This window comes from Centroberyx gerrardi, chromosome 8 (genome assembly GCF_048128805.1).
Source record: "Centroberyx gerrardi isolate f3 chromosome 8, fCenGer3.hap1.cur.20231027, whole genome shotgun sequence".
Taxonomy (NCBI): domain Eukaryota; kingdom Metazoa; phylum Chordata; class Actinopteri; order Beryciformes; family Berycidae; genus Centroberyx; species Centroberyx gerrardi.
Genome location: NC_136004.1, coordinates 20,355,256 through 20,366,085, shown reverse-complemented (window position 1 = coordinate 20,366,085; position 10,830 = coordinate 20,355,256). Strand labels below are relative to the sequence as shown.

At 44.3% G+C, this 10,830-nt stretch overlaps 1 protein-coding gene across 1 annotated transcript; it reads right to left on the bottom strand.

The window, feature by feature from the left end:
- Positions 1-3,853: 3,853 nt before the first annotated feature.
- On the bottom strand, positions 3,854-9,747 carry LOC139908268 (chondroitin sulfate N-acetylgalactosaminyltransferase 1-like). The gene is made up of 9 exons (XM_071894897.2): positions 9,385-9,747; positions 8,507-8,607; positions 8,059-8,237; positions 7,305-7,521; positions 6,825-6,926; positions 5,587-5,768; positions 4,991-5,085; positions 4,398-4,479; positions 3,854-4,275 (listed from the first exon to the last, which is right to left on the bottom strand). Exons 1-9 carry the CDS (start codon positions 9,745-9,747, stop codon positions 4,001-4,003), a joined length of 1,596 nt encoding a protein of 531 aa, XP_071750998.1. The 3' UTR covers positions 3,854-4,000.
- Between the last annotated feature and the right edge of the window lie 1,083 nt (positions 9,748-10,830).

Below are 10,830 nucleotides of genomic sequence, written 5' to 3'. Positions count from 1 at the left end.
GTCTTTACAGCGTTGAGCTCTAAGTTGTTCAGTCTGCATCTGTAGGCTGACTCATCCCCACCAGAGATGAGCCCAATGAGGGTGGTGTCGTCCGCGAACTTCAAGAGCTTGACAGACTGATGACTGGAGGTGCAGCTGTTGGTGTACAGGGAGAAGAGTAGAGGGGAAAGAACGCAGCCTTGAGGGGAACCAGTGCTGATGGTCCGGGAGTCAGAGACGTGTTTTCCCAGCTTCACATGCTGCTTCCTGTCAGACAGGAAGTCTGTGATCCAACTGCAGGTGCAGTCAGGCACACTCAGCTGGGAGAGCTTGTCCTGTAGCAGAGCCGGGATGATCGTGTTGAAGGCAGAGCTGATGTCCACAAACAGGATCCTGGCATAGGTTCCTGAGGTGTCCAGGTGCTGGAGGATGAAGTGGAGGGCCATGTTTACTGCATCGTCTACAGACCTGTACAGACCTGGCTCTGTAGGCGAACTGCAGGGGGTCCAGGAGTGGGTCAGTGATGTTTTTGAGGTGTGACAGCACAAGGCGCTCAAATGACTTCATCACCACAGAGGTCAGGGCGACGGGTCTGTAGTCGTTAAGGCCTGTGGTCCTTGGCTTTTTTGGGGACGGGGATGATGGTGGAGGTCTTGAAGCCGGCTGGTATGTGGCATGTCTCCAGTGAGGTTTTGAAAATGTCTGTGAACACCGGAGACAGCTGATCAGCACAGTGCTTCAGGGTGGATGGAGAAACAGAGTCTGGCCCGGCTGCTTTGCGGGGGTTCTGTCTCTTGAAAAGCCTGTTAACGTCCCTCTCCAGGATGGAGAAAGTCGTCACTGTGGTGGGGGGGAGGGAGGCTCTGGGGTCTAGGTTTGTAGTTGGTGATCTGTCTGAGCCCTTTCCAGACAGAAGCAGAGTCGTTGGCTGAGAACTGGTGTTGGAGTTTCTCAGAGTACAGTCGTTTAGCTTCTCTCACCGCCTTGCTAAACCTGTACTTTGACTCTTTAAACCTGTCTCTGTCTGTGAACCAGGGTTTGGCTGTGAACCAGGGTTTGTCGTTGTTGTACCTCACCGTGGTGCGTGATGGTACACAGCTGTCCTCACAGAAGCTAATGTATGACATCACAGCCTCTGTGTACTCGTCCAGACTGTTGGTAGCAGTCCTGAAAACCTCCCGGTCAGTGCAGTCCAAGCACGCCTGAAGATCCTCCACAGCTTCACTGGTCCACTTTTTTGATGTCCTCACCACAGGTTTGCAGAGATTTAATTTCTGCCTGTATGCACGAATCAGGTGGATCATGACGTGGTCAGAGTGTCCCAGTGCAGCGCGGGGGACGGCGTGATAGGCACTGCGTACTGTGGTGTAACAGTGATCCAGAATGTTCTCCTCTCTGGTCGGGCATTTAATAATCTGTCTGTATTTGGGGAGTTCATGGGTGAGATTTCCTTTGTTAAAGTCACCGATGACAATAACTAAGGAATCCGGGTTTGTCCGCTCCACACACAGTATCTGGTCGGCGAGCGTGCGCTGTGCCTCCTGCACGTTGGTCTGCGGTGGAATGTAAACACCGACCAAAATGAATGGAACGAACTCACGAGGGGAGTAGAAGGGTTTACAGTTTATGAAAAATGATTCCAGATCAGATCATGTTTGTATTCACACATGTGGGCAGCTGTTGCACACACTTACCTTTTTACACACACACTGTTTTCTTTCAACCTATTTCTTTGTGTCTTGATAATCTATAATTGGTCGGCTTTCCCTGCCACAATAATGATCTGTGGGTCTGTAGATGATGTTGATTGGGAACACAGTGGGAAATACACTTTAGTGCATCACCAATGTCAAAACTGTCTAGTTCTCTTTACTTTGGTTTAAGAGATAAACATCAAAAGTGTGAATAGGCCCTTTTCACAAACATGGCTGCCGTACTTCCACAGGGTATAGCTCGGCTCTCACCATGGGCACCATTGTTAAAAAGCCAACTTTCTGTCGCCCATAACTGTCTATGATCACTTATTTTGTGTTTCAACATAATGTATAACACAATACAGGTGTTGTCACTGACATATCTTTCTGTTTCTGCTGTCAGACGACTGTGCAAGTAACTGTGATCGAGGGTCACAAAATGCTAACTGGCTAACCAAGGCTAACGCTAATTTCTGTACTGTTAGCATTTTGGGACCCTCGATCAAAACAGCCTTATTTGTAGCTTGACCGCCATGCATTTTTCAAATTTGCGGTGGGTTTTGAAAGGGTTTCATAAGCACCACGGGTCATAGAGTTTATTCAACCCATAGAGCAGCATATAATCTTCAACGAAGATTACAACATGAAGTTACAACATGAAAATCAGCAAGTTGGAGTTACAAGGTTTTCACATGATAACAACAATATGTTTGTGTGTTAGAGAGAGGAGTGAGATATAGCCGTTGAAATGACGTGGAAACAACGTCCAAGCTAAGACAGAGACGTCTACTAAACTTTTCAACCCCATTTAACCTAGCCTAGATGGCTATGACCCATTTAGACGTGTATTAAACGTCTAATCAACCTAAAGTTGCTCAGTGGGTAGAAACTCCAAAGTGTTCGCCTATGGAAAAAAGTGTTCATCAGTGCAATCAATGCTTATCAATGTATCAAACATATATTACAGGATAGGCTAGAGAGCCCAAACGCAAACATTTCTACCATATTCCTTATAGGCACTTATAGTGTGTCTGTTACTCAATAGTGACTTTAGAGTGATCCCTACTTTGTGGTGGGTTTTTTTGGGTTGTTTTTTTTTGTGTTTTTTTCGCCCTGTTGTAGCTGCATGAGATTCATGTAGGCTATGTTTTACTGTTATATTGGTATTTTATCCTTCTAAAATGTATTACAGCATTTCTATATTTCTTTTTCGTAAGAGAGATAGCCTAATGTGTTAGATGATGAAAGTCTAATAGCCAACAGGCTGCTTCATTGCCTTAGGCCTATGGGTGTTGGCCGTTTCCTTAATTTATAACATTCCTTTAAAGGTTATTAAATTATAGGCTATGCCATTATGTGTGCAGAGAGCGAGAGAGAGAGAGAGAGAGAGAGAGAGAGAGAGAGAGAGAGAGAGGGAGGGAGAGAGAGAGAGTAATGCAGTGCTTCCTGCTTCATTGTGGTTACTATGAAGAAATGAAAGAAACCAATCTATCCAAATTCAAAATAATATGTAGTAATTTCGAAAAGCTTTCCCCAAATAAAAAATTACACTATATTCTATGAGAAAAAAAGAGTGTGCCACACTTGCAGCTAAATACTGTAACGTGTCACAACTCGATGGACTTTCATAGGCTAATGGGGAAAAAAAAAACTTTGTCCATCGATTTAGTGATCCATTAGTATGATATTATTGAAGCATTTGTTGTTGTTCTCATTGTTGTTTGGCACATTTTCATGTTAGCTGTCTGACTCTGGTTAGGCTGTTATTTGATGTTTTTGCTTTGGGAGTAAGTACTTTTGTATTCATGTCAATAAACCACCGTTGAATTAGGAGACAGAGAGAGAGAGACAGGCAGAGAGAGAGAGAGAGAGAGAGGTAGTTCAGGGACTGTGAGTTCATATTTACCCAAAATACAAAATATTGCTAAGGGACGTTAAGTGAACTGATTCAACAGTGAGTTTCGCAGCATTCATTTTCTCACTTTTCTGTGGAAAGAAAACCTACAGTGATCAAATACAGAACATACATTTAATACATTTATTAACACAAAAATATCATCAGACATTATTTGATATGATGTCAGTTCCACTTAAGTTTATGTGTCCATGGGAGACAATGGCTTGATTACTTTAAAATAAGTCACCTTTTGGCTTTTTGTTATATTTCTGTGCCTCTGTTTTGGGGCATAATTTAAGTTACGTAATGTAAGTAGATATAAATTATAATGAAAACCAGAATAAGTGAGCATATCTCGTACATCAGAGCGACTGATAGTGTCATGAAGGCCCCATTCCCTCCCTTAACCCCAATGTCCTCATAAGCTCCTTCAGTTTCTCTGCTTCTGGGAGTTCAGATGGGCCTCAATCTCCTGTCTGAAGAACAGCTCCCCCAGGTGGCCGTGCGAGGCTTCACTCATGGCTTTGGTCTGCATACACATTTTGTACTTGTCCAGAGGTAGCTCGTCTGCACAGTGCTTCTCGTGCCACAAGTGGAAAAGGCCACGGGATGGAGAGCGAATCACCATCAGCTTACTGTGAAGGTACTTTCTGTACAGGTGCACGTCCTCCAGCCCCCAGCCTTTGATGTTACGGTCAAAACCACCTGATAGGAAATGCACAAGTATAATGCATAGAAGAAATTAGGGTGAATAAGGAGATGCATAAGTTGGATTGATGTCTGCGAAAAAACAAATTCATGATAATAAGGTGCTTGGTGTGCATTACCTATGTTGATGAAGTCAGACCTGTATTGGCATGTCATGCCGAACCCAAAGTCTCTCCAGAAACCAGTTTCCTTCTTTATCACCTGTTTAAAATATGCCAGGACGCTTTGTTCAGAGCTCCGTCTTTTGCATCCTCCCAACTCACTCACTCACTCTCTCACTCACTCACTCTCTCACTTGCTCACTCACTCACTCACTCACTCACTCATTCACTCACTCACTCACTCACTCTCTCTCACACTCACTCACTCTCTCTCACACACTCACTCATTCACTCTCATTCACTCACTCACTCATTTACTTACTCTCTCTCACACTCACTCACTCACTCTCTCTCTCACACTCACTCATTCACTCTCATTCACTCACTCACTCATTCACTCACTCTCACTCACTCATTCACTCACTCTCTCACTCATTCACTCTCACTCATTCACTCACTCTCACTCACTCATTCACTCACTCACTCACTCACTCTCTCTCTCTCACTCACTCACTCACTCTCTCTCTCTCTCTCTCTCTCTCTCTCTCTCTCATTCATTCGAGTATCTTTTGCCATTTGTCTCTACATGTTTTGGATGCATTTTCACCTACCAGTTGTTGTTGAATGGGGGGGAGATGTGTCTGATTACTGTAGATAAGAGATGGGTTGTACTGGCTGAAGAGCACTGGGTAGTACACTTTCTTACCTAGAGACGAAAAGCAATTACTGTAAAGCAAACATCCTACTGTAATATGACCAGTTCCATAAATTAATCAATGTGTCACTAAGGCCTGATAGTGTTGCACAGCCCATAAAAACACAGACTGTGTAAATTAAAGGTAATAATCTATGACATTTTCATGTAAATACATTCCCGTTTTGCTACTCTCTATTGATGATTTTAACACAATAGTGATTCAACCTATACCCAGTTCATGAGAGATTTTACATTTGCTGCATTCATTGTTCCAAACACTGGGTCTTTCCAGGGAAAAAATCTTGAACATCACATGAAGTGATGTGTTTTACTACAACCTTAACCCAAACCTTAACTGCAATCTTAACCTACGTTCAAATGCAATCAAATGCATAGGTACCATGTAGTAGTATGTATGTAGTATGGACCAAGGGCGCATAACTTCTTCAAATGTTGTTTGAGGACACGTTGAAATAGCTCCTATGTAAATATTTAGTATCCCTCTCTCACCAGGCTCTGCATTGAGTCGACAGGATGTTAGGAAGTCAGAGGTGAAGCGGATGTCAACATCGCAGAAGAAGAGCAGCACATTCTGGCTCCGCCTCCAAGCCCGGGCGCCCACATCTAGGCCCCGCCCACGAGAAAACTCCTCATTCAGCTGGATCAACGTGAAGCTCCTGAACCGAGTCTCCCTGAGGGGGAAGAAGAGAGGATTAAGGAGGTACCCTGTTGCTTTTGAAAGTCTTGAATACCAAAGTTTACAGTGAATTAGCGTTTGAAAACACAGTCTCATCAACTTAGTGTGCAGTTTTATAGTCAGTTTTCAGGTACTTAACAATAAACTATTAGAGGATCTATTTTGTACCAACATTCATGCACCCATAAGCCTGTAGATAATGTGTTATCTGAGTGGATAAGATCTGCAGTAACTGTAAAAGACAGATGCTGTATTATGATTTTCTCATCACACCCTACGCACAGCAGAGTGGTGTGTGATGCTCCCAGGGGTCCAGAGGCTTCAGAGGATTAGTTGATTATTACAGTTATAAAACACTGACACACTCTCACTTACGGTTATTATCTTACTGTATCCTCAAAATATCCGCAGTGCAGTACAGACACAGCTCCAGTTGTGACGAGGTGAACTCTGATTTCATCGCAGCCATGCAGTAATCTGTTTTCCTTAATCTTTCTCCATCTCAGTATTACATAACTCATTCATCAATCCATATCACTCAAAGTAAAAAAACAAATTTGCGCGTTATCCCCACGATTAAAGGCTGTAATCTGTGGTGTCATCAAGTGACAAAACCTGAGCTGCTTTATTGAAAATTAATGGGAAAATGTATACAGTATAATGCATTTGCAGACTCAGCGAATCTTGGTTTGAGCTTTTACATCCATATGACCTTTCATTTTATTGTACTGCTTACAGTTTTGAAAGAGAAAACATGCATACATCCATGTAAAATCAGCCCTCACTGTGTCCGCAAAGTCAGTCTCTCATTGGCTGTCAATGGAGCAGCTGTAGGATTTGTCACTTGATGACATCATTACAAGAGACTTAAGTTGTTCATGTGACAACCCAAGACTGGGCTGTCCAAGATCACAGGAAGACACTGTAGATGAATGTTGTTTAAGCGTGGATTTTTACTTTTTTACTTTTACTTACTTTACATTTTGAAAAATTCAACACGTCAAGTCAATGTAACATCGTCCTGACAAGTCCTGTGAAGTGAGTCTCTTACCTGGTGGTCTGGTCCAGCATGGCTTTCACCTGGTCTATCTCATCACGGCCAAAGTAGACCACAGTGAGATGGACCCTGCCGTCCCGCTGGATGCACACTTCTCTGAACCAGAAACACAGAGGGAGGCGTTACAGATTGGTTAAGCAGATATGGATTAGGCTGAAGAGTTGGGAGATACAAATCGATAGCCACTGAATTACATTTTCTCAGGCCAGGACTAGGATTCGATCCATATCTGTGAAACTAGCCTTTAAAATCTATGCAATTCTCTCTATGCATTCTCTAAGAGGTGCGCAGGTGTGTTATTGGCTTTTGCCCAAGGTGTTACATTAAGATAAAGATTCACACAGAACTTCCAAATTTATTACTTAAATTGAAGATCATTGATGTCATGATATGATCACAACTAGTATGTGTGTGTGTGTGTGTGTGTGTGTGTGTGTGTGTGTGTGCGTGTGTTATTGTGCGTCCATGTGATACCTGAAGTTGCTGATGAACTGTCTGAATGCATCTGCCCTCCTGGACAGAGGCACAATGATGTTGATGAGCACGTTGCGTGTGTCGACTCTCTCGCTCTTCACCTTCATCATAGGGCCGAACGGCCTGAAGAACACCAGCTGTGTGAAGTCCTGCGGGCCGTCACCTTTAAACATTAGCTCATACACTGTTCCCCTGTCCCTCTCTGTGCGAGTCAGTCCTGTGACAGAGAGAGACAGAGAGAGAGAGAGAGACAGAGAGAGAGAGAGAGAAGAGAAGAGGCCATTTTCATTTTATAGATATTAGAGAAGGAGCCTCTGTTCCTTTTGCAAGGTTCACAATAGTACGCAAGTGGCTTCTTCGGACAGAGGCCACACTGTGAAGTTGTAATGTGTTTTGTGATAACCTGATTCAACACTTGCTAAGAAATTAGCAAAAAAATGCTGTTTGACTCTTCAAACAGAGCAGCCGAGTTCCATGTTCTCCCCATGTTTGCATGGGTTTCCTCGGGGTGCGCCGGTTTCCTCCCACATTCCAAAAACATGCAAATCAGGTGGATTGGAGCCTCTAAATTGGCCATAGGTGTGAATGTGAGTGTGTATCTTTCTACTTTTGTTGGTGCAGCAATGGATAGGCAACCTGTTCAGGATGCTTCCCTCCCTTCTGCCCACTGTATGCTGGGATAGGCTTCAGCCCCCTGTGACCCTGGCAGAAGAATGAATGAATGTCCATCATCAGCTGCATCTCTCTCGCTCACCTTCTATGAAGTCTGACGGGGAGTATGTGCGCTTCCTCCTGCTAGTGTCACTGTGCTGCTGAGGTCCGTTGAGGACGTGCAGAGCCGTCTCCAGGGTGCCGATCAACTCGTCCCTGCGGTCCTTCCTCACAGGTCTCTCCTCAGGGTGCCTGGTCAGCCCCGTCTCCAGCTGGTACACCCTGAGTGACAAAACAAGCATCCGCTCTCTGTATGATTTCACTGCTGGCTGACCTTGACATGGTTCTAGTTGCTATATACTAAAACTAAGATGAGTATGACAGATTTTGTGACAGTTTACAGTGAATGGGGCGAGATTTGAACCCATGCAATCGCATAGATGTTAAACACACAAGTAAGTTACATGGTACTCACACTGGTAATTATTAAACCAATATTAGATAGGTTTAGGTTAAGTTTATCCTAGCCAGCGAGCGTTTGTCCTACTCACCTACGCAGAGTGAAGGTGTCAAAAGGAACCACTGCGTATTCGCTGGGCAACTTCATACCTGAGTTCACCTCAGCCTGGTTCAGCTGGGAACGGAAGAATTCCTAGAGGACATGATGTAACATTTACTACTACATGCATAATAGGATACTCTATTGATCTCTGCTGGGGAATTTCACTTTTTGCTTGCCTCCCCTCTCCAAAGGAAGGTCAGAGTGTAGGGTCAGCTAGAGAAGAGCGCCTATATCTATATATACACTCACCGAGCACTTTATTAGGAACACCTTACTAATACTGGGTAGGTATCAGCTTTCAGCTCAGTGTCAACCGGCTACCAAAGTGCCATCCGCCTCAAGGTTCGACGTGTTGCATTCTGAGATGCTTTTCTGCTCACCACAGTTGTAAAGAGGTTATCTGAGTTACTGAAGCCTTTCTGTCAGCTCCAACCAGTCTGGCCATTCTCCTCTGACCTCTCTCATCAACAAGGCGTTTCCGTCCGCAGAACTGCCGCTCACTGGGTGTTTTTGGTTTTCACACCATTCTGTGTAAACTCTAGAGACTGTTGTGCATGAAAATCCCAGGAGATCAGCAGTTTCAGAAATACTCAAACCAGCCCGTCTGGCACCAACAACCGTGCCACGGTCAAAGTCACTGAGATCACATTTTTTCCCCATTCTGATGCTTGATGTGAACATGAACTGAAGCTGCTGACCTGTATCTGCATGATCTCATGCATTGCACTGCTGCCACATGATTGTCTGAATGGATAATTGCATGAATAAGCAGGTGTACAGGTGTTAAAAGTGCTTGGTGAGTGTATATCTATATTTATATCTGTATCGATGTCTATAACCAGTCTATCCATCTCCTAGAGTTCCTACCTTAAGGTCAGACTGTGCTGGGGCTTTGTGCAGGCTGTCCAGACCCAGAGGCAGAATCCCTTTGGCCTTGGCTTTTTCCAGTGACTCCTGAAGCTGCTGAGTCCTCTCCTGCAGAGCCTCCTTCAGCTGGGCTATCTGCTTGGTCAGGCTGTTGATGTAATGTCTGTGAGAGTCTTCCCTCTCCTGTAATAAGGCCATGTATCCCTCCTTACTGGTGGCCCCTCCAGACCACAGCAGAGACTGTTGGCTGTGGTGCGCTGCTGGCTTACAGGCCAGGAGGTAGAACAGCGACAGACAGCAGCAGATGACCAGCACGATGATGCCGACACGGGTCACCAGGGCCAACAGCCACCGTTTAAACATAGTGTCTACTGGATTGTCTTTTGTGCAAGGTTACTTAAACACTTGTAGCCTGGAACCTTTATTAAAACATAATACTTCTGTCATGTGGGGATGCACCAAGAAAGAGAGAAGTGACCCATTTTGGGCCCCAACCCATGGTTTAAAATATATGGCTTTTAAAGGAGACTTCCTCCTGTCTTTTCATGTCATCCTTAGTTTGTTATATCATCTGTCACATCCACTAGCAGCATCTTCAGAAGGCGTCCGAATGTCCATTTCTCCTACATATGGAACCCATGTGTTTGTCTCACATCAGTGCAGAGATTTTCCCCAGAGAGGTGAAATTACCTAGAATGACATAAATATACACTTTAAAAGATGAATAATTAGTCAAATACAATCTCATTTGCCCCAAGTGAAAATGCAATGCAAAACATTGCATGGCGGGGGTTATGTGACGTAAAGGCATTTTGTACAGTAAATTCTGGGCCACTGTCTGTTATATAGACTCAGATCATTCAAACCAAATGCGCTACTATTCCATGACACAGGCTCCTCATACCTGTTGCAGAACTAAAAGCCCAAGAGCAAATGTCTCACAACAGCTGTAAAGTTTAGAGAAGAGGATTCCTGAGTCCATTGGTGGACAGTTGGTCAGGGTTAGATTGGGCTAGTATGAAACACACAGAAAAAGTCCTGACCTTACATTCACTCTGAGTGCCACGACGCTGCAGAGGGAAGTGACAGAAACAAGCATTTCTCTGTGTGTCTCCCACCCTGTGTGTGTGTGTGTGTGTGTGTGTGTGTGTGTGTGTGTGTTTGTGCACATGCACGTGTGTGTGTGTTGCCATCGTCAAAGTTTATTCACAGCACAGTTGGCTCTTTATTGCTCAGGTAGAGGCTGATCTCATGAAAGACTTGCTTATGTTTCCAGGTCCACCCTAGCAGTGTCAGTGTATGTGTATGTGTGTGTGTGTGTGTGTGTGTGTGTGTGTGTGTGTGTGTGTGTGTGTGTGTGTGTGTGTGTGTGTGTGTGTGTGTGTGTGTGTGTTCATACCATCCAGACCCTTTGAAAGCAATCTACCATTAAGGCTAGTAATATTA

Excerpts from the sequence above, each read along its gene's own strand:
- LOC139908268 (XM_071894897.2), bottom strand. The coding sequence starts at position 9,747 with ATGTTTAAACGGTGGCTGTTGGCCCTGGTGACCCGTGTCGGCATCATC. Across the intron at positions 8,608-9,384 it reads CAGCACAGTCTGACCTTAAG|GAATTCTTCCGTTCCCAGCT; the intron begins GTAGGAACTCTA and ends CATGTCCTCTAG. Across the intron at positions 8,238-8,506 it reads GACACCTTCACTCTGCGTAG|GGTGTACCAGCTGGAGACGG; the intron begins GTGAGTAGGACA and ends TTTGTCACTCAG.